Source organism: Macrobrachium nipponense, chromosome 21 (genome assembly GCF_015104395.2).
Source record: "Macrobrachium nipponense isolate FS-2020 chromosome 21, ASM1510439v2, whole genome shotgun sequence".
Taxonomy (NCBI): Eukaryota; Metazoa; Arthropoda; class Malacostraca; order Decapoda; family Palaemonidae; genus Macrobrachium; species Macrobrachium nipponense.
This window is the reverse complement of record NC_087212.1, coordinates 43,636,347-43,660,407: the sequence shown is the minus strand read 5'-3', so window position 1 is coordinate 43,660,407 and position 24,061 is coordinate 43,636,347. Positions and strand designations below refer to the sequence as shown.

At 36.9% G+C, this 24,061-nt stretch overlaps 1 protein-coding gene across 2 annotated transcripts in view; it reads left to right on the top strand.

Moving 5' to 3' along the window:
* LOC135197981 (C-type lectin domain family 17, member A-like) overlaps positions 1–3,433 on the top strand; it is a 7,388-nt gene extending 3,955 nt beyond the window's left edge. For both annotated transcript variants that reach the window (XM_064225299.1, XM_064225298.1), the window contains exons 2-4: positions 385–447; positions 1,899–2,066; positions 2,620–3,433. In XM_064225299.1, the coding sequence (XP_064081369.1) occupies positions 385–447; positions 1,899–2,066; positions 2,620–2,876 (488 nt within the window). In that variant the 3' untranslated portion in view covers positions 2,877–3,433. The remainder of the gene's footprint in view (positions 1–384; positions 448–1,898; positions 2,067–2,619) is intronic.
* The last annotated feature ends 20,628 nt before the right edge of the window (positions 3,434–24,061 follow it).

Below are 24,061 nucleotides of genomic sequence, written 5' to 3'. Positions count from 1 at the left end.
TTTGGCCCCTAGCCTCAGCCCCTTTCATTCCTTTTACTGTACCTACATTCATAGTCTCTTTCTTCCATCTTACGTTCCAACCTTCTCCTAGCAATTGATTCATAGGGCAACTGCGAGGTTTTCCGCGTTTACACCTTTCAAACATTCGCACTGTCAGTGTCCCATTCAGCACTGAATGACCTCATAGGTCCCAGCGCTTGGCCTTTGGTTTAAATCATATCCTGTTCTATACTATACTCTTTCTTGCTGTCTAACCACTCTAACTCCCTCCCTCCTTTCACGGCGAAAGTCACCCATGTGTTTTTTTTTTTTTCTTGTATTTTTTTTTTTTATGCATGTAAGGTGGATTTAATACATCTGCTTACCACCCTCTTTCTCTTCCAGGGCTGGTTCTTGGTGGGACGTCCTCCAGTCTGTGTGGGTCTAGCCCTTCACAGGAAACAGATGGTATGTGATTTGGCTGTGTGTTTTTTAAACTTTAGTATTATTTTTATTGAACTAAGGGACCTCCGTAACGAGGCTATAATATTGACGATCAAAAGCCACAGTAGTGTTAAAATATATTATTGTACAATGGTAAAAAATACAAGGAGAGACTTTCGGATACTGCTCCGTATCCCTCTTCAGTCCTCCATTGTTTGACCGTCAGTAGGACTGAAGAGGGATACGGAGCAGTATCCGAAGTCTCTCCTTGTATTTTTTACCATTGTACAATAATATATTTTAACACTACTGTGGCTTTTGATTGTCATTATTGTTATTATTAGTCAGAGGTGGTCAAGCCCACAGCAGGGGCCACTGACTTGAAATTCAAGCCTCCAGAAACTGCATAAGTAAATTTTTGCAAGCACTTAATCGCCAACCCCGACCACCCGAAACCCCCCACCCCCCCTTTTTTTTTATCTGAATTTTTTTCAGTTTTTTTTTTTTTTTTTTTTTTTTTGTTTTTTTTTTTTTTTTTTTTTTATTATTATTATTATTATCTACATCGACGATGATATTGTCTCAACTACTATGCATTACAGGGGCCATGAAATAGCGTTTTTCGTAAATAACTTTTAAACCGACGTATGAATTTCCATTCTACTTAAGCACTGAGTGTTTCTAACATTATCCTAATTTATGGTAGTGCACTGAATTGACGGATGTGCTTAATTAAGCCGTTTACTCTTAGATAAAAGATCAAATTCTTGCCTTTCCACAGACCGTTTCGAACAAGTGGTGCTTTATGACGTATTTTTTAAACAAAATTTTATATCATACAATATATAAATTTTCTTTGAAAAAAATTTGTTTGATCCAGGAAAGGTGAAATGACTATTAATCTTAAGTCAAACAACCATTGTCACCAGTTATGCGGATGATTGGGGTAGCGGCTAAGCGCAGCTTTAACCTCATTTTCTTAAGTTAAAAAATTAATGAAACACATAGGCAATGCACAGTATTTCCTCGAATTGGGACGAAGTTTGAAACACTCAGTGCTTTAGTGGCATGGAAATCCATTAGTCGGTTTAAAAGTTATTTACGAAAAATATGTCGTGGCCTCTGGAATGCAAGGAGGTATCAAGGCGTCTTTCACCATACATCCTGGATGGCGAGAGAGATCGACTAGATATTTTGCTGAAACAAGAGGTCATTGACAAAATCACAATCGGTGCAGATAACTGAAAAATTGGGGAAAAATGCACATTCGACAGTCAAAAAATTAAAAAAAATTCTGCTTCAGTAAGAAAACCTTTGCAAAATTTGGCTGTTTTACATCCTCAGACTATTTTTTTTTCTCTTCAAATAATTAATTCTATTGCTTATCCTCAACTCCTTAATAGTCTTTGTGTCAACATCTATATTCACTACTACAGCATACGAACGTTCAGGCTATGGCACTGATTCACTTATAGGTTGCCCCCCTCCATTCGAGGACGTCTTCGGTCGATGTCTCTATTTTGCTGAGCTGACAAGTACCTGGAATGTCATGAGGCTCTACTGTCAGGACTTAGGAGGTGATTTAATGAAGGTGGACAGCGCCGATTTCTTGTACGACCTGATTCAACTCCTCGAAGATAAAGGTACCTGATGCTGGTGGAACAAATTCTGATGTTTTTGCCACCTAAGCGCCCAAAAAGAAATCCATTAGTGACTGTCTAATATGAGGATACTCTGAACACGGCTTATGATGACTGAGGTACTACCTAGTGTTACCTTTTATGTAAACTGCTGATAATAAAAAAGAAAACTGTTATAAAGACGCCACTGACTCTTGAAAAATACAAGAGTTTCGAGCTACACTAGGCTCATCTTCCGGTGAACGTAAGAACTCCTGGAGAAGTAGTTGCTCGAAACTATAGCTGGTTCACTTAAGGCAAATTCTTGGAAGAGCCCTATTCTTACGAGACGTTTGTTTGGCGGCTGCTGATTGGCTGGTACCGGGAGGTAGGCAGCTCCCAGCCAATCAGAGGCCGCCAAACTAACGTCTCGTAGGCATAGGGCTCATCCAAGAATCTACCTTAAGTGAACCAGTTATAGTGTTTTTGAAAGTTAAATGGAAGTCTTCTAACGAGTTTTGTTAACTGCTTACACATACAGTGTAATTGGTCCATACATGAAAACTGTCTTCAACAGAACTCGTGACAGACCACTTCTGGCTGGGTGGCAACGACAGGGAAAAGGAGGGAGAGTGGAAGTGGACGGACGGGACCCTGGTGAAGATGGGGTCTCCCTTCTGGGGCATCAGCTGCAACGCCGACACCGTCAGCAGGGAACCCCAGGGCGGAGAGGCGCAGAACTGCATGACTTTCCAGCGTCGATTCTTCTTCCTCTTCCACGACTCTGACTGCGCTGAGAGTCACTCTGCCATTTGCGAATACGAAATCAAATAATGACCTGACAGTCTCAGCTCTCCCTGTTTTGTGCCGTCTGTTAGCACGTTATCGATGGTCTAATATTGGTATCCTCAGTTATTTGTGATCTACTTAGTTGTGCTTTACTGTTAGAATTGTCTCTGCTCTACTGTTTATATTGTCAGTTGTGACCTACATAGTTCTGCTCTACTTTTGGTACTGTCAGTTACTTGTGATTACTTTGATGTTAACAACTGTTGGTAACTTGGTATTGTCAGTAGTTGTGACCTACTTCGTGAAGAAATGTTAATTTTTACTCCCTTTTTTGTTATATAAAAATCTTAGTTTGTGGAATCTTATTGTTTAAGTTTATGGTCATTTTATTTCTTCCATAAGAAGAAATAATTAAAATATATAATGATAAATGAGACGATAATGCAGTGGAGCTAAAATTTAGGAAGCTTAGTTTTTCATTTACTATCAATAACAAAATTAATAAGAGGAAGGAGAAGTATTTCTTTGTGTTCACACATCTCGAGTAACCTTAAGATTCCCAAATAAACACGTACGAAAGCACTTGGTACAGCAATACCGAAGCACGTTCTTTTTATCTGTAATCCCTTTAATACCAATCGGCTTTAATTGCTCAAGTTCTTTGACAGTTTAGATACACCACATTCACACATTTTTATTGCCTGTCAACAATTATTCAAGTGTTCACTTCAAATGAAAAAGAAAATCGTAGAATCCAATTGTATTTGTGTTGACTTACACAATGAATTATGTCCTTGTAATAAATTGACTTTGGTAGGTTGCAGAAGGGTGCAGGTCCAGCAGCTAATGGAGCCACCCTTTCCAAAGGGGAAGGCACATGTTATAATATATATATATATATATATATATATATATATATATATATATATATATATATATATATCTCAATTGATAATCTTCGGTTTTATAAACACTGCGCTGTCAAAACATTTGTGATACTGGGAGAGAGAAGACTTAAAGAACTTTAACATGCATTTCTGAAGTTCGCCCAGTGAAGCCCAAATTTAGTTGTATGAAAGTCTCAATCATTAATACAGCAGAGAAGAACTTGAGAAATGGTACCAGTGAGAGAGGAAACAAGACAGAGAAATACCAATATATTCGTTATTTTATTTGTCCTTGCCTCTAAACATTAACAATATGGTGTTAGAAAAGTACATTTTATCATAGTAGGGACACCATTCTAGTTAAGGGTTCTGTCGTGAAATTTTATGAATGTAGGACATAATCTCCAGATCAGAATTCCTTCTTTGTAGAAAACAAGGACAGTTACTGTTTCTGTACTATATCTCCAGATTTTCCTCTCGCGTAGGTTGTAAACATTATATTCCTAACTTTTAACGTAAATTGAAACGTGCTAAAATCAAGCAGAGCCTTATTTCACCAATGAAAATTAAAATCAGTACGCTATATTTTATTTGATATAATTTTTCTGTACTGTTTAACATTCATATTATGGACATTATCTATTTTTTACATTTTCATTCTTTTAAATTAATTATGAATATCATTACCTAAAATTCCTGTATTTTTAACTCAACACGAAACATTTTTTTTCAGACTTCTTTTAGGCTCTTCCATAGACCTTTCCTAAACCCCCAAGGCTTACTTCCCGAGTAAGCGAAAAGCCGAAGCATTAGTCCATTCATTTCAAGTGCTTTTAGTGCACCTACGTGGTGCACTGTAGGCATTACTAAAGGGTGTTTGCAGTGTCCCTTCGGCCCCTAGCTGCACCTTCATTTTAGGCTTTTTACTTTACCTCCGTTCCAGCCTCTCTTAACCGTTACTTCCAGTTCCATTTTTAGATCCTTGTACTTCATCTTGCTGTCCAACCACTCCAACTCCCGCTTTTCACTGTCTTTATAGCTGAATTTAGTTTTGATTTAAAGGAGTCGTTGAAAAGTGAATTAGCATAATCAGTCAACAGCTCTCTCTCTCTTCTCTCTCTCTCTCTCTCTCTCTCTCTCTCTCTCTCTCTCTGCTTATCCGAAGCATTTCCGTTAATTGTTCAAAAGTGAATTATCCTGTAACCACTAATCAGTCATCATTTTCCATTCTCTCTCTCTCTCTCTCTCTCTCCTCTCTCACCTCATCTCATCTAGGAAGCAGTCGACATTATTTGTCCATTTCCTCTCGCCTTCGCTGGATACAGAATCCTCAAAGGAGATAACGTGCATCCTAATTCGATAACCTGATTACTCTCTGCATTTCCGTGAGGCTGCAGCAACTCGCCCTGAGGTATCTCGGTGCAGACTTAGTTGACAAGCGAACGTTAGGCAATTTCCTTCCCTTCTTTCCGGAATTGCTGAAGCTTGAATTTCAAGTCACTGGCCCCGTGGGCTTGTTCCATGTGAAATAATAATACCAATAAATAATTCCCTTTACATTCTCTTCATCTCTTACTTCGTAATGAACACCATATTCTGTGGCCTCTGGTCTTGTTCCGTATGAATACGGTTCATCTTCTGAATAATAATAATAATAATAATAATAATAATAATAGTCTATACAACAAAATACAGCTGAACAGTGGAATGACCTCGTTTTCTTTTCGCCAATATAATAAAGGGAATAATGTTTTTCTCGCATGCGACTTGGTATTGGTTCCCTCATCTTCTTTCTATTATTATTATTATTATTATTATTATTATTATTATTATTATTATTATTATTATTATATTCGATTGGGCGGTTTTTCATAGTGTGGGGTTTCCGGGTTACATTCAGCCTCCTTAGGAGTCCATCACCTTTCTTACCATGTGTGCTGATTCTAGTAGCACACTTTTCTCCATTAGTCCTGGAGCTATTTCAGCATCTGGTTTTTCCAGGTTCCTTTTCAGGAATCTTGGGATTGTGCCTATTATTATATTATTATTATTATTATTATTATTATTATTATTATTATTATTATTATTATTATTATTATGGTTCTCTCTCTCTCTCTCTCTCTCTCTCTCTCTCTCTCTCTCTCTCTCTCTCTCTCTGGGGATACCTGACATTCTCACGGGTGAGAAAAGCGAAGTCACGATGTTGAGAGAAAAGTGCCCCTTGCAAATAACCCTTAAGAATATAACAATATCGACCAATAATAACTAAACACTCATAGATGGTGTGTTGTGGAAACGTGACGTAAGCTATATTTCATCAAGGTACTTGCCGCTATAATGATGATGATGATCACGTGTTTTTTCTTATCTGTTGATTTGGCCGAGTGTGGTTATGTGGTGTTGGGGAAGGGGGTGAGGGCGTCCGTCCGGGTGGGTTGGTGGAAGGTAGGGTGGGGATGGGTTGAGAAACCCCACACCTGTAGCGGATAAGTTGCGAACTCCCTTCATTCCACTAAGGAATATGTTCCCTTTCTCCATATTCGTGATACAAACTCCCCTTATTACAAATCACTGAATGAGTAATTGGCTCCATCGACCATTACTGCTAATGGTTGCGCTATATAGCAACTCGCGTGCGTCAGCCAGGACACCGTGATGGCTAAAGCTTGATGGTCTTTAGTTTGAGCAATGTCAGAAATTTGATCCTGTTGACATTATCAAGTAGACCTAGAGTCGTAACGTGGAGTGTTCAGATTTACAATTATTGGCAAGACTATTGACTAGATAATCAGCTTCCTTTCAATTTTCATATTCTTTAATCCTACTTCGATCAAAGGACGCCTTTTGAAATACGATCAGAACATTAGTAATCTGATTGGAGCAGTGAACTCCTATCACTCAAGAAGGGAAGGCTACTCGGTCCTTCTACACAACACCAAGGAAGAGAGAGAGAGAGAGTTGCCCTTTCATCTGGCAATAAATCTTTCGCGCGCCGGAATACCTAAGGACTGTTAACTGAGGATTGCAAGTTTTTTTAACTTCATGCTGGCATTTAGACACCTTTCTCTAACAAACCAAGAAATTAATAGAAAACTCTCTGAAAATATGACAAAAGACTGTGTATATTATGGAAATTAAAATAAACATGAAAATTGGGAGAGTGCAATTAGCTTCACTCGGTAACAGTGAGACGAATGGGGTCCCTCGAGATAAAACAGGGTGAAATATTATCAGCAGCTGACAGTTATCAATTAGTCCAAGTCTCCAAGAGGCTGTTGCCACGTTGAGGTTGAATTTACAGGTCATGGTACTACACCTTTTGAAAGAGGTCATGGTACTACACCTGTTGAAAGAAGTCATGGTACTACACCTGTAGAAAGAGATCAGTCTATATATCAGTGTATATGTCGCAAAACCTTTTTATGCATTCGGTACGACTCATCATCCAAACAACAGTGAGAGCAAGTCGATGAACCCAAGAGATCTGTCACGCGCAAAAATTTTCCCCTGGAGTGCTTGTGCCCTCACCAGCGGTTCGTTGAGAGAACAAACAAAACATGATCGTCTGAAGTCCAAGAGCAGCCAAAGCGCTCTGGAATCCGGTTCTGGGACGAAGTACCAAGCAACACCTACGTGGAATGTCGATGAACAACAAAACAGGTCTTGCAAGCAACCAGCTCTCTGAAGTTTCTTCTCTTAACACTCGGGCGTTGATAGGAGGCCAGGCGATGTTCGTAAACAAACTGCATGTTAACTTTTATAGGTCTAGTTGCTAACAGTTCACAGAGCAAGGGAGCCGTTTCAAAGGTATATATCGAAAACAACTGCTTCTACTACTAACGTTTTACCATTTTTTTTATTTACAATCTGTTTTACAAACGATGCTAAACTTTTGCCCAGATAAATTTAGCCTTGAGGATTATGGTTCATTTACCTAATAGTATTTTTGCTTGTAATAATAATAATAATAATATCCTTTATTGCAGCTCAGATATATATACATGAAATATACAAAGTAAAGACAATACATTACACTCAATTCAGATACAAGATATAAAAGAAAAAATATAGTAATCGGTTATACTCGAATAGTTGCAGAATTAATAGTAATAATAGTATTCGTAATAATAACAATAACAATAATAATACTGAAATAATAGTGACAGTAAGGAAAATGTTAACGATGATAAAAACGGCAGCATACAATTAATTTCAAAACGTAAGAATAGATGTTATATATTTTAGACAATGTTCCTATCAAAATGAAACAAGTGAAAAATCTTAGGCAAATTCTCATTAACATAAAGAGGATCAGTATTGTGCTTTGATGAATAATAGTAGTTTCACTTAAATACTATTTTTCTCTCTCTCCTCCCCATATGCGTTTCATTATCTCTTCCTACGACAAATGGGGTCACTCGAGATAACACGGGGTGAAATATTATCAGTAATTGACAACTATCAATTAGTTCAAGAGGCTGTTGTCACGTTGAGGGTGGATTTACTGCTCATGCTAATACACATGTTGAAACTGGACATGGTACTACACCTGTTGAAAGAGGTCATGGTACTACACCTGTTGAAAAAGATCATGGTACTACACCTGTTGAAATAGGTCATGGTACAACACGTGTTGAAATGTGTCATGGTACATTGCACCTGTTGAAATAGGTCATGGTACAACACCTGCTGAAACAGGTCTTGGTACTGGACCTGTTGGAATAGTCATGGTACAACACCTGTTGAAATAGGTCATGGTACAACACCTATTGAAACAGGTCATGGTACTAAACCTGTTGAAACTGGTCATGGTGCTACACCTGTTGAAAGACGTCATAGTACTACACATGTTAAAAAAGGTGAAGGTATTACACATGTTTCAAGAAGGTTATGGTACTACAACTGTTGACACAGGTCCTGGTACTACACTTTACACTTGCTGAAACAGGTGAAGGCACTGCGCCTATTAAGACTGCTCATTGTACTGAACTTGTTGAGAGAGAGAGAGAGCTATGAGATAAACTTGGTAGTGTAATTTCCATACGTTTTTAGCAACCTAGACCAACGAACAAGTCTGTAGCAATTGCAAGATTTGTTTTCTTCAGAACAAACGGCATGAATTTCAAAACTAATTCTCAAGCGCCTGTGACTGAATTGCATCGTTTGTAACGTCCGTTTTAGCCGTTCATCACAATTAATTAATGTGCTGGTGCTGTGTGTGTACGTGAATTGTTTCCGTTTGCATTGTAATTTATTGTCAGTACTTATACTTGTTAACTACAACACCTTCTTAACAAAAGAGCTTAAATTTATCTTCGTAGACATAGGCCTAGGTATATACTATTCATAAATTAAAACTATTCGTTGAATTGCAAAATTTATCCTTACAAAATCTAATACTCCCTACAAAATAAGCTTTAATTTACCTTCGTAGACCTAGGATGAATTAAAACTATTCGCCGAACTGCAGATTTATCGTAATAAAATCTAATATTCCCTAAAAAGGAAGGTTTAATTTACCTTCGTAGACATAGGCGTAAGTACATTTGTTTATCCGTAAATCAAACCATCTGATGAATTGCGGATTTATAATAACAAAATGTAATACGAGTTTTCATTTCTCTCACGTCTATACGTAACCTTGTTCGGTTTATCCTATCTTTCAGTAGGATAATCAAGAGTCCTGCAGAGAAAAGGAAAAATCTACCAAAATACGTCAGTTCAAGACACAGCACCTCATTTGTCATTGCGAGAGAAACACCACTAAAATCAGAATTCACACTATAGGGCACTGATGACGTCATTGTACGGACCGACGGTCCATATTAAGAAGTTTTTCGAAGTCCCCAAACTTCTTTGCCATGCAGAAATGATGTGTGAGGTGTTTGCATTCATGAGGTTTAACACCAAGAAGTTCTGTATTTGTCGATTTGTATCGACAGTTTGCTACATGTCTTTATTTTATTTTATTCCTAGAGAATTCACATTAACGCAAAGAAAAACATGCTATAGGTGCGAGCCGATTCATTATAGCCACAGCAATGAACTTTTCCCTACCTATATAACAAAGTAATTTTCTTATGTGAAAGTGACTGTATCTATTTTATGCAGTGATTCCACTTGACGTAAACATTAATCCCAACTTCATGCGTATACAAATGACGTTAAAGTTCCCATCTATATATCGTCTCAGTTTTAATGCATCTGAATTTTCTATCTTAGAACATTGAGGACTTCTAACTGAAGGTATTTATGAAAAATCCCATAATTGCTCCTAAATAAGGTTAATTAAAGTTGAGGTTTTCGTACAATGATTTCTTCAGACGATATTCGAAGTGTCTGTACTTAAAGCCAGCTAATTCAAATGACAAAAGTGAAACCGATGCTATCTTGAGGTTTACAAAAGCGTATAAGCATCAGGTGAATTTAATCTCATGCAATCGAACACATTTCTGACCTTGGTGGTTGCTTTGCCAGGGATATGCATCTAGTCAATCAATTTTCTTAAGCCTTTCCACTCGGGCTTATCGTCAATTCTATGAGTAGGCTTTGTACGTGACGGGCATACATTTAGACAAGACTGCGATCTCCTTTATTCAAATTCATATTATTTGTATATGTATGTATGTCTATATATATATATATATATATATATATATATACATATAAATATGATATATATATATATATATTATTAATAATAATATATATATTATTATTAATATTATCATTATATTTGAGAGAGCGCCAATTTACCTGGCTATAATCTCAAATGGTTCGTCTTAGGATCTGTTCTGAAACGAGCAACTGAATATGGAACAAGAAAAATTAAAGAAGTAAAACAGCTAAGAAAGAAGAGTTTATAGCAATGAATATATATAGATATATATATACTATAAGTATATTAATAATAATATATTATTATTATATATATATTCATTGCTATAACTCTTCTTTCTTAGCTGTTTTACTTCTTTAATTTTTCTTGTTCCATATTCAGTTGCTCGTTTCAGAACAGATCCTAAGATGAACCATTTGAGATTATAGCCAGGTAAATTGGCGCTCTCTCAAATATAATGATAATATTAATAATAATAATTGATGACGAAACATGGAGGAAAGTGCATTCTGTATTGCTTAACCCTGGAAGTGACATAAGATATTGCATGAAGAAGTAATTGGAATGCTCTTATTCTCAGCAACCAGTTGTTAGTTTAGAGTAGTTCCGGAAATCACCAAAAGAGGCCGTGATATTAGGCCGAGCAGAGAATATTTCTAACCATTATTCCACGGAGTAATATATCTGAGGTACACTAGGAGTCGTATTTCAAATTGAACGAATAAAGTATTTCTGTTCTTTCCTGCAATAGCGAGGATCTTCAGTTTGTAATGGATCGTGTGAAGGTTTGTGTGTAGCTTATATATATGTGCAATTTCACAGTGGTTTTCTGATTTGCTGCCGAAAGTTTGTTATTTTATATATACCTGTGATTAAAATCTGTCTTCTCCGTGTTTATTTTTTAGGCTGGGAAGCTTCTTGTCAATTAAAGAAGAAGAATTTCATCTCACAGCACTTGACAACAGAGCAAGGAATTCACCGAATATCCTTTGACCAAGATGTGTGAACTCACCAAGCAGAACATTTTCATGACCAGCCAATTTGGTCAGGTAAGTCATCCACGTGAATTATTTACCTCCATAGGATCTGTAGGATATCCGTAGGATATTGAGAGCAATAATGGGGATGGATTACGAAAAGGTTTTGCAGTTTCCAAGGCAAATATTTGTATTGGCCTTGGCAGTTTTTATCGAATTTTATACATGAGACGATCGACGGTAAACGAAATATAGGTCTAACCCAAAGTAGTGCTTTTTAAGTTAACAAGGTGTGATGCTACCTCCAGCTTAGTCGGACCCGGGCAAGATTTTCCCCTCAACCATAAGCTTAACGTGAAATGGTCCTTGTAATTAGTACTCATACTTAGTACTACTTATACTATCAACAAGGATCAAATAAAAAAGACGCAAATTAAACTGTTCATATATTCTCTATAACAAGTGGAACCAAATTAATCTAACGGAAACATTGCCTAAATTCTGTACACCAAATAAATTAAAACGTGCTAAAATCTCCGGTCAATTAGAGCCTTGTTTCACCAACGAAAGGTAAAGTAAATACGTTATATTTTATCAGAAATCATTGCTCTGTGCAGTTTAACATGCACATTATTATTGTTTTTTTATATTTTCATTCTAATCAATAAATAATAAATATCATATCCTAAAATTCCTGTATCTTTAACTCAACGCGAAACACATTTTTCAGACCTTTTAGGCTTTTTTCAATAGGGCGTTCCTACCCCCTAACCAGCCGCCCCCCAACCCCCACAACAAGAACAACAACAAAGTAGTTTGTAGGCTTTCTCCCCGAGTAAGCGAAAAGTAGTGATTTAGTGAGGCACCGTGGGTATTCAGAACGTAAATATAAGAAATAAAATAAATAGAAGAATTATTACCGCCTTTCACATAAGAAAAACCTGACGAATAGTATAATAACTAAATATGTTCTGTATATTCTGGAGCAAAACGCGACGTAATGTGTTTGATTAGAGAGGAACGGTGTTTATTCAAACAAAAGCCATCGTGGCCTTGCTTTGGGACAGCTTCAAGGCTAGTAGAAGGCTCAAGGATACAGGTCTTAGCTTCGTAGCTTGAAAATACATAAAGAGGGACTTAGTATTCCTAGGTCTCTTAGAAAGGCCGAGGCAGTTACAGGAAAATATGAAGAAAATGTTATTAGGGCGTGTTGCAGCCTGCCAGTGCAATGCATAGTCATGGCGTCATCGTGATTCTCATGCAGGAGCACTGAAGACGATAAGAAAATATGTCTCTCTCTCTCTCTCTCTCTCTCTCTCTCTCTCATATACTATATATAATAATATATATATATATATAATATATATATATATATATATATATATATATATATATATATATATCCATATATATATATTATATTATTATACGTATATGTTTGTGCACTTTTATATATATATCATATAAATATGTACACACACACACATATATATATGTGTGTGTATGTATGTACCAATACATACATACACAATCACCACAATAGAAACTCGGAATGCAAATCAACGACCTAGGCAATAAATCCATAACGCAGGAGGTTAACGAGACAGGTTAGACCGAACTCAGTCCCTCATGACGCAAGCGACTTTATATCAAAGCTAACGAGATTTCTGACGGACAAACGCACCAATAGAGATATCGACTAACACAACCTCCCCCACCCACATTCTCCAATTCCCCCCCCCCACCCCCCACACACCCGTGCCTATTCACGGAAGCCTCATTATCCTTAAGGATTATAGTGTTTGATTCGGATAGACGTGACTTAGCATACTCAGGTAGCTCTATAGTCCTTCTAAAGTGCATGAGTGTAGGGAACTCTTCCAAGGGCCCAACATCACCATTGGTGTTCTGTAGGACCGAAAAGGACCCCAATTTTGTCCTTCGTTACTCGTCTTGCCTGTTGGCTTTTACTCGTTTGGTCTTGTGGCTCTTTCTCGTCTTGTCTTGTGAATCTTACTTGTCTTGTCCTTTGGCTTTTTACTCGTCTAGTCTTGTGGCTCTTACTCGTCTTGTCTTGTGAATCTTACTTGTCTTGTCCTTTGGCTTTTGCTCTTCTTGTCTTGTGAATCTTACTTGTCTTGTCTTGTAGCTCTTACTCGTCTAGTCTTTTCTTGTGGCTTTTGCTTGTCTTGTCTTTGTGGCTCTTACTCGTCTTGTCTTTGAGCTCTTGCTCGTCTTGTCTTGTGAATCTTACTTGCCTTGTCTTTTGGCTTTTACTTGTCTTGTGGCTCTTACTCGTCTTGTCTTGTGAATCTTACTGGTCTTGTCTTTTGGCTTTTACTCATTTATCTTGTGGCTCTTACTCTTCTTGTCTTTGGCTTACTCGTCTTGTTTTGTGGCTTTTACTCGTCTTGTCTTGTGGCACTATCTTGCTCGTCTTGTCTTTGGGCTATTACTCGTCTTATTCCTCTTGTTTTGTCCTGTGGCCCTTACTCGTCTTATCTTTTGGATGTTACTCTTTTTATTTCTCTTACTGGTCTTGTCTTGTGCCTCGTACTCGTCTTATCTTGTGGCTCTTACGCGTCTTGTCTTTTGGCTGTTACCCTTGCGGCTGTTATGCATATTGTCTGTTCAGGATATAAAACAGAATTGTGCTTTTCGACTGCGAAGAAGGGGCGTCTGTCTTTATTTCAAGGCTTTACTCAGGAAAGTCCAATTAAGAACGCACGTGTATCACGAACCAGAACACAAGATACAATAGTGCACAGACCTTGTAATTGTTGTATCATTTTTACACTTGTTAATTTTTAAATCTTCTTTTTCTCCGCTTTTGGACTTCTGCAAGGAGACGGTAAACACGTAAATTTATTTTTATTTTCCAAATAAGTTCAGTTCAATTACTGAAAACTGCCATACCTGCCGGCACAGTAATTATATCTGTAAGTAGCACTGACGTGAAATGTCTGCTCAGTCCAAATTATGTTCCTCTGCAGGGGATATAATTATAATTATTTTTCGCTAGGAATTGTTGTCATTATTGGTATTCGCATTCCGGGCAAAAAGCCGACAGTTTCACTCTTATTTTTTGCGTGAGATAAAGACTGAATGTTTTCAAGTTAACTTCAGTTAAACAGGAAATCTCTTGAAAATATTTTCGTGTCAGTAGAGGAAGCAAGTTACACCCGCTCCATCTATGTGCAATAATAAAAATAATAATAGCATGATTCAGTAGCAAAAGCCCTCCACTGGAGCTTGTGCAAGAAACACCAGCTACCTTGCAGTAATAAGTGGTAAGAACACCAACTTGAGGGAGTGATAGAAAACGATTAGGCAAAGATCTTCTGGGACTCTGGCATCGAATGGAATTGAATATATGTAGAATTAAGCAAAAGGCCAAGCACTGTGACGTATAAGGTCATTCAGGGCTGAAACGGAAATTGACGGAAAAAAGGTTTGAAAGGTGTGACAGGAGGAAAACCTCTCAGTTGCACTATGAATCAATTGTTAGGAGACGGCGGAAATTAAGATGGAAGAAAAAGAACATGAAAGGAGGTACAGTAAACGGAACGAAAGGGGTTATAGTTAGGGGCCGAAGGCACGCTGCAAAGAACCTTAAGTAATGCCAGCTTGCGGTGCACTGATGACACAACCCTCCACCGCCCCCCCTGCGGGGATGACTATGGTATCAGAACAGATAGGGTGATACGTGTAAATAGACCAGACGTGACGTTGCTTGACAAAATCAAGAAGAAAGTATCACTCATTGATGTCGCAATACTATGGGACACCAGAGTGGATGAGAAAGAAAGAGAAATAATTGCTAAGTATCAAGACTTGAAAATAGAAATAAGAAGGATATGGGATATGCCAGTGGAAATTGTACCCATAATCATAGGAGCACTAGGCACGATCCCAAGGTCTCTGAAAAGGAATCTGGAAAAACTAGAGGCTGAAGTAGCTCCAGGACTCATGCAGAAGAGTGTGATCCTAGAAACGGCGCACATAGTAAGAAAAGTGATGGAATTCCTAAGGAGGCAGGATGTAACCCGGAACCCCACACTATAAAAACCACTCAGTCGAATAGAATAACTGTGGGAGACCAAAAAAAGAATAATAATAATAATTAATTATTATTATTATTATTATTATTATTATTATTATTATTATTATTATTATTATTATTATTATTACTCAGATGATGCTCCCCATTCATATAGTCCACCAAAGGGACCATTGACTTGAAATTCGAATTTCCAAAGAATACTGTTCATTTGAAAGAAGTTACCGAAGACAAAAGGAAATGTAGAAGTACGAGATTGGTTATTCGAAAAGGAAAAATGAATTAATAAGTGAATAGAGAAAAATATAAGTAAATTTTACAACACAAGGAGAATTGCTTTAGGGTAGTAATAATAATAATAATAATAATAAGAACCAGATATGTTCAAAGAACGATAGACCGGGAAATGTAAATCTTCCATATTATGGCGAAGTAGCGATACGAAAAAGTGAAAGCAATAAGAAGAAGAAGAAGAAGAAGAAGAAATGTTCAAAGAACGAGGGACGGAAATAACATCTTTCCCATATGTAGGAAGTGCAATACGAAAAATGAAACCATAAACCACATAGCAAGCGAATGCCCGGCACTTGCACAGAACCAGTACAAAAAGAGTAATGATTCAGTGGCAAAAGCCCGCCACTGGAGGCCTGTGCAAGAAGAAAACGCAGCGACCTTGCAGTAATAAGTGGTACGGAGCCACCTAACCTGAGGGAGTGATAGAAAACGATCAGGCAAAGATCTCTCGGGACTATGGTATCAGAACGGATAGGGTCATACGTGCAAATAGACCAGACGTGACGTTGATTGACAAAGTCAATCAAGATCTGAAAATAGAAATAAGAAGGATATGGGATATGCCAGTGGAAATCATACCCATAATCATAGGAGCACTAGGCACGATCCCAAGATCCCTGAAAAGGAATCTAGAAAAACTAGACGCTGAAGTAGCTCCAGGACTCATGCAGAAGAGTGTGATCCTAGAAACGGCGCACATAGTAAGAAAAGTGATGGACTCCTAAGGAGGCAGGATGCAACCCGGAACCTCACTCTATAAATACCACCCTGTCGAATTGGAGGACTGTGATAGACAAAAAGAAAAAAATAATAATAATAATAATATGCTAAATATTTCATCTGATCATCTGAAATGGAGGTTTCACTAACAGAGAAGATTAGGAGTTAAATACAATTACCTGGACTTCGTTCGAGAGCGACCAACATGGCGTTAGCAACAGGAATGGTTTGCTGGTGCTTCTCCTAATGTAGCCATTTCTACCTAGATATCCTTTGCTTTTTTAAACTGACCTCTAAAACTTAACAGCATAAGGATGATAACGCCTTGCTCAGTTTTATGGAAAGAGTATGCCTTCAATTTGCATGCAGTGTACCAGTGCTTGCAAGAAGTGAAATAAACGGCGCGGTGGGCAAGAGAGAAAAATATATGATTTATTGGCCAAGGACATAACGACCTGTTGATGATTTGAGTATTTTTAGAGCGTGTTTTTTGTTTTGTAAAGTGGGTTTTCATTCTTCGCGCTTGATAACCAGATGTACACACACACACACACACACACACACACACACACACATATATATATAATATATATATATATAGATATATATATATATATATATATATACAATATATATAATAATACTAATATATATATGTGTGTGTGTGTGTGTGTGTTGTGTGTGTGTGTGTGGTAAATTAATGTATGCCTCTTAAAATACAAGAGAGAGGAAAGTTTTTGTGTACCAAATTGACCCTTCAGCAGAGTGTAGCGAAGAGAGAGAGAGAAGAGAGAGAGAGAGAGAGAGAGAGAGAGAGAGAGAAGAAGAAAGTAAAAGCTCACATTGTAGTCATCATGTGACGAAATACAAAGCATTCGTGACAGAGACAAGGAAATGGCAAGGAAGTACGAGAGAGAGAAAGAGAGAAAGATAACTGTATCAAAGACAATGAAGAAAGGACTGAATCAGCTGATGGCACAAGGCTAATGGGCGGATCCATTGCGAAAACTAAAAAAAAAAAGGGGGTGGGGGAGGATGAAGAAGAGGAGAAAAGTGACAACCTTGAGGAACTCCCGCAAGACTCACCATTGATTGCCTGTGTCTCACTCTGTTGTCGTCTTGCAACGTTTGGTACAAAAGATAAAAAGGAAGTGTTTGGAAATTGAAACAGAGATTTGAGGTTACAAATCCTTGATGATTTTATTCCTAATTTTTATTTGATTTTTTTTACTGGGAAGTTCGTGACCATATACACGAGATCTAGAGTAAGACTGAAATATAGAGGTCACTAATTCCTCTGCTTCCTATTGTCAAACTTCCTAAAGTGAAATTTTGTTCAAAATTATTAATAAATAAATGATAATTATTAGTAATTCCCGACTCTGTGAGTCACACAGAGCCACATAGATTGGGGTGGGTAGGGTATACCCTACCCACCCCAATCTCCACACTTGGGGGATAAAACTCCTGAACTCCTTACAAAGAAGAAGTATCATGATCAGATAACGGTTTCAAAAGAGCAAGAACCCTATGATTAGACTACAATTAGACTACGCAGTATGTTGCGACCGAGTATATCAGCAATTCACTCGAAGCAAAGACAAAACAACCGCTTCTACCCTGGGCAGGGCACGTGCAAGGTGAGGTCACCTTGGGTTGCCTCATCCCTTTCAAGAAGTGGCGGCAATCGGGAATGATTTCATGCGCCTAATTATCAACGCACGGGATTTGTGCTTCTCGCTCGCTCTCTCGCTCACTAGCAAGCGGCCATGACCAAGTTGACGTTACTGCAGACGTGGTTGCTACCTCTTTCTCTCTCTCTCTCCGTAGGGAGTTAGTGCCGCCAGTGCACCTCATTCGGTGCAATACAGGCATTACTTAAAGTTCTTTGCAGCGTCCCTTCGGCCCGTAGCTGCAACTACTTTCATTCATTTTACTGTACCTCCGTTCATATTCTCTTTCTTCCATCTTACTGTCCACCCCCTCCTAACATTATTGTTTCATAGTGCAACTACTTTGAGGTTTTTCTCCTGTTACCCCTTTCAAACCTTTTACTCTCAATTTCCGTATCGGCGCTGAATGGCCTTAGTTGCCCCAGTACTTGGCATAATGCCAAAATTCTATATAAATCATATCAAATATCTCTCTCTCTCTCTCTCTCTCTCTCTCTCTCTCTCTCTCTCACACACACAATGACCACACTAAGCTGAGTGTGTGTGTGTGTGCGCTGCTTGATATTGCAACCCTAGGATCACGATTTGTAAGTAGCTAGGCCTATTGCAGGATTTACCTATTGTGTGACTAATTCAAGATCATACAGAGATCCTTATCACCTTCTGTAGGTGATTGCTGTATGCTATGATTATGATAGGAATGAAAATTAAGGGAGGAAACAGAAAAAGCGAAGGAACTGAGTTCAGATTCACAAGTTTTATATTTGATAGTTGCGAGTTTGTACAAAATGGATTTCCTTATGTCACGAACGACAGAAGGATATCTCTAGGCTATTATGAAGCAAGATTCTCTCTCTCTCTCTCTCTCTCTCTCTCTCTCTCTCTCTCTCTCTCTCTCTCTATCTGATTATATATGTATTTATATGGGTGTGTTTGTGCGTACATACATACATAATTATAAAGCCACAAATATCACTTAGTATCGAACTCACTATACTTCGGGAATATATGTTTTCAAGATACAGGGAATTCGATAGTAAACGTTATTTACGGGTTGATGTTTGTGAATAGTAAAAACTCACGCATATATATATATATATATATATATATATATATATATATATATATATATATATATATATATATATATATGAAACTAGTTTAGCAGTGACATAGTTCTTCATTTTCAGTTAATCATTGATATTGAAATGCCTTGCTTTTAATTTTCATTAACAAACCACTTTCGTGGCCTCGCACTTCGGAAACGTTATACCTCAAAACCTGAAGAGCTCAGTCGTAATACTTACCCGCCCACAAGCACGCACGCACACTAAAGACATGCACACACTCGGTGGATTCTAAGGAAATCCAGGGAAATACTTTGTTCTGTCAAGGATATAACCCATTAGGTAATATGCTCCAAGTAATGACCATTGAAAAACTTTTGTGCGAAAGATTAAAAAATATTAGACGTAATGCGTTTAAATATCTTTTTTTTTCAAAGTGACACAAGTAGGTCAAGGTGTTCCAACTCCTCTGATACTCGCAAGAGCTCAGCTTAGACTATAGCAATCCTATTCTCCGGCGGGTGGTGCGAAGGACATGCACAAACCATCTCCATTTCCCCTATCATCATTCTCAAGTGAAAGCCAGTATATGGAAGATTTTCTTTTTAAAGCTTAGTCTCAAATCGACAGCATCTTTTTGATATGGTTTCATTGACATGACATGATTCGTATCCGCATCAGTGATGCCGTTTTTTCTTCACAACATTGGCTTCCAGCAGTGTTACCATAGGCAGTTCATCTGATTTTTTTACTTTATTTATGATTTAATGATTAGAATGTGTATTTTCCGATGTAGAATTATTTTCCGTGATTTTAGAAAACTACAAGTCACTAGCTTAATATAAAGTATTCTTGACGAAGAAAAATAAAGGATTTCAATAAAATTCATTTGCATAAATAAGCAGGATATGTTTTATATCTTTATTTTCATAATAAAACATAAAAAGGCAAAGTGAAGAAAAGCCACGGAGGGTTGCCAGATATCACCAGAAAGCCACACTAATAGACGAAATTCCTCAAAACGGCAACCCTGATCCGCATATCAATGCAGAGGGCTCAGGACTAACATTTATTTGCAGTTTATGATATTTATATTTCTAGCGACATCGAGTTTTGTAAGAATGTCATGTAAAAGACAGATTTAAATTCGTAACATGTCAATAGAGAGAGGGAGAGAGAAAAGATGTGCTTTAGTATCATTTTGTAGTTGTTTTGTAGGCGCTCTACCAAGAGACTGCAAAACGCATACAGATTGATTTCAAAGTACATGCATTTTTTTTTCTACTCCCAGATATTTAGGAAGTTTGTCTTCATTACCAAAATCCAATTTATCCTTGAAATCATTTAATCCTCTGTAGCCGTCCTTATGCCAAAAACTCAAATCCTTGATTGAACGAAGTATTTTGGAAGAAGAAGAAACCGCATGAAATTAAAATTAGCCCCTTGTGTTACGACGAATGAATCATTTACTTCACGAATATCACTCTTCGAGTTCGTGGCCTCAAGTAATGAGCTTATAACGACCACCTCTGTTCCTGTATGGTGAATTACTGTGAGATCTCGTTTATCCCAACATTTTTTATACCGTTGGGATGAGGAAGTACAGCCAAGCTCAAATGTCATGCAACATGATCCGTTTTGTATCTTCTAAAAGCTCAGATGCAACGGATAATGTGCGGTTGCCAAGTAGTGTTAAACTTTTTTTTAGCACAATATTATAAATGTCGATAAGTATGTGAATTCACAATGAACACTTTTCCCTTTGGACTAACAGATATAATATCTTTTATTCCCTGATATCTTTCGTAATTCGCGTGAAAGGAATTGCATACATTCGCACTTTTTTTACGCTTCTTAGCTCGAAGCATAATGTGACAAGGTTGGCAGTGTTGCCAAAGCCAACTCACACAACTTGCTACAAGAAGTGGGTATCATAACTACCTCTACAGCGTGTAAGGATGCACCTAATAGTCTCAACAGTCATACACTTTTTTTAAATAGAAATATTAATTACAGATAACTTTCTTGGAAATATCGAGACATAGGCAATGTTCAAACTGTCCACATGTTGTATTGTCCTAATAAAAAGAAAATCTTTAGGTTCTGAGATACAATCTAGTTTACTAAAGTATTTATTTTTAGAGAATATCTGTTCTTTGATAATAACAGACGATCCTTCTGTGAAATATATTCAAAAGATAGTTATTAATTTAAATTTATTAGTATTAACGTCAAGGCCTATGCAACAAATCTTTTTTTTTTATTTAAGAAGAAAATTATTTTACTAAAAAGTCCTTCCTTAATTTTGGTATATAACTGATTCATAAGGAAATCTGAAATGCGAGAATATGCAGATAACTTCATATACTTTCTCACCACAAATTGTTAGTATAAAGATGGGAATGTCAAGAGTACTGTGCACTTAGCAAGCTAAGGAAACTAATACACATAGGCCTAAGAAGAAAACCTTGGCGTTAACCAAAGAGTAATTGCAAAGGCGAATATTTGCTATATTTTAATAGCAAACCATTATTTTTGAAGTAGTAAAGAAAGCTAACACAAATAATTTTGTCGTTTATGTAGATACAAAATTCTTCTATAGCAGATATAGAATAAATATTTTCAAGATAATTTTATTGTCTTTGCACAGTGTAGACCTATGCTTGAAATGGTTCATACTGACACCACCCCAATGGTTATGTCTCACAGGTTACGCCCACCCATTGATATCGTGGATATGTTTTAGCTACAGCAATAATTTCGTATATATTCATCTTTTTCAGGACTGAGCTGTAAAAATAATCAAATAAGACTTTTTAAAATTCTATGGTTGCAACTAAAGTCAATATCATAATCTCGTGAGAATTTTAATGATTTTTCTTACCATTTTAACATTTAAGCCTAAGCTTAATGAAGACATTTGTTGTCAGACGCATCGGCGCTGAGTGAACGAAAATTTTTGAAATATTCCATCACTGTTTTTCCAAAATCTGGCTACACGTTATATTTTATTACAATTTTGATATATATGACAGATTTCTCTCTTGTGAACCACAGTAAGGATTTGTATTTTGTAAAATAATCTTGTTTCTGCACTGAAATAAAAGATAGATAGGCAGCATGTTACGTTGCCAATAAGTGAATTTTGAACGAGATGCTATGCAGTCATGTAGCATCCTTCTGAGCATGACTGTACTTCGTAATGCCTCGTAGAATCTGTCCATGTTGTACTGGACGAGATACGTTTGTAAAATGCTCATCCTTTAAAAGACCTGAGATTAGACATATAACATTGCAATATAAATGATGTGTCAAGTTTAATTTACGGCAAGCTTAAAAAATGCTACCAGCATTAAAGACTGTATATGATTTTAAGTTCAACGAATATCAGTTTATTTCTGGTTATAGAATACCCCTCCTGCGGTCATCACTCGCGTTGCAAAGATTAGATTCACGCATTCGCCTAGGTATAGGGTAGGTCTACTTTTTGCATTACGTCAACCGCCTCTGCTCTCTCTCGCTCTCTTTCTCTGTCTCTTTATATCTCAATAAATACATTAGAGTCCTTCTCCTATTACTATCGCTATATATCTATCGCAATAAATGAATTCGGTTCCATCACATCAAAACCACTTCGAAGTCTGCCCATGACACCATCATCTGATAAACAACGAAAAACCAACACGACAACTTTGCCTTAGCCGCGCGAGTTTTCATTCGGCCACACACGCACGGCTCAATCTTATTAGCGAAATGAACGAAGGGCGTTGACTCTCTCTCTCTCTCTCTCTCTCTCTCTCTCTCTCTCTCTCTCTCTCTCTCTTTCCTGAATTACATCATCATTACCCCATTTACCCCTTTGGTTGTAAAGGAAAATAGTAATGCTTCTGTTGCGCGAATGGCCTTCCTCATTTGTTACGGTCGAAGATGTACGATAAACTGCATGAATTTGCTGGTATCCGATATTAGTGGCATGATTCTCTACAGGTAACATTTTACCTTGGTTCCTCTCTCTCTCTCTCTCTCTCTCTCTCTCTCTCTCTCTCTCTCTCTCTCTCTCTCTCTAGGCCATTATGCCTCTGAATTAGGTGCGTAGTTCATTGTTCTTTAAAAATGTATATCATGAAAAAACACGTGGCTTCGTCGAGGTAATTCTCCTCCTAGAGGGTGGACACTATACATAAGATATATTCATGATTCACACGCATATATGATTATATCTATTATATATATATATAATATATATATATATATATATATATATATATATATATATATATATATATATATACAGGGTGGGCCAAAAGTAGCCTCACAGTTAAAACAGAATAAAAATTAATTTATTAAACGCATAAAATTTTTCAGACATGAATAAGTGGCATATTTAAGAGTGAGTGACATGAAAAGGATAAAAATAAGTAGCATGTATTAATGGCACAGTATTAATTTTCTATGAAGAGTACTTTGAATGAGAAACAGTTCATGAAGTAACTGTGAGGCTACTTTTGGCCCACCCTATATATTTATATATATATATATATATATATATATATATATATATATATATATAGATATATATATATATATATATATATATATATTATATATATATATATGTATATATATGTGTGTGTATATATATATATCTATGCAAGTTTAGGACTTGGCAAGAGATTAAAACAAAGGCTTGGAACAAATATTAAATTTATCACTAAAAAATAGAAACTGAAGCCTAAATAGTTACGTATGTGTAAATAACGGGTTTATTATTATTATTATTATTATTATTATTATTATTATTATTATTATTATTATTATTATTATTATTATTAAAAGTAATGGCTACTTCAGCAGCGTTACACTTGTAGAGATTCTTCTCTATTTTCCGAATAGAGGCTTTTTCCGTACTACTTAAACAGGCTAGTAGAGCGCC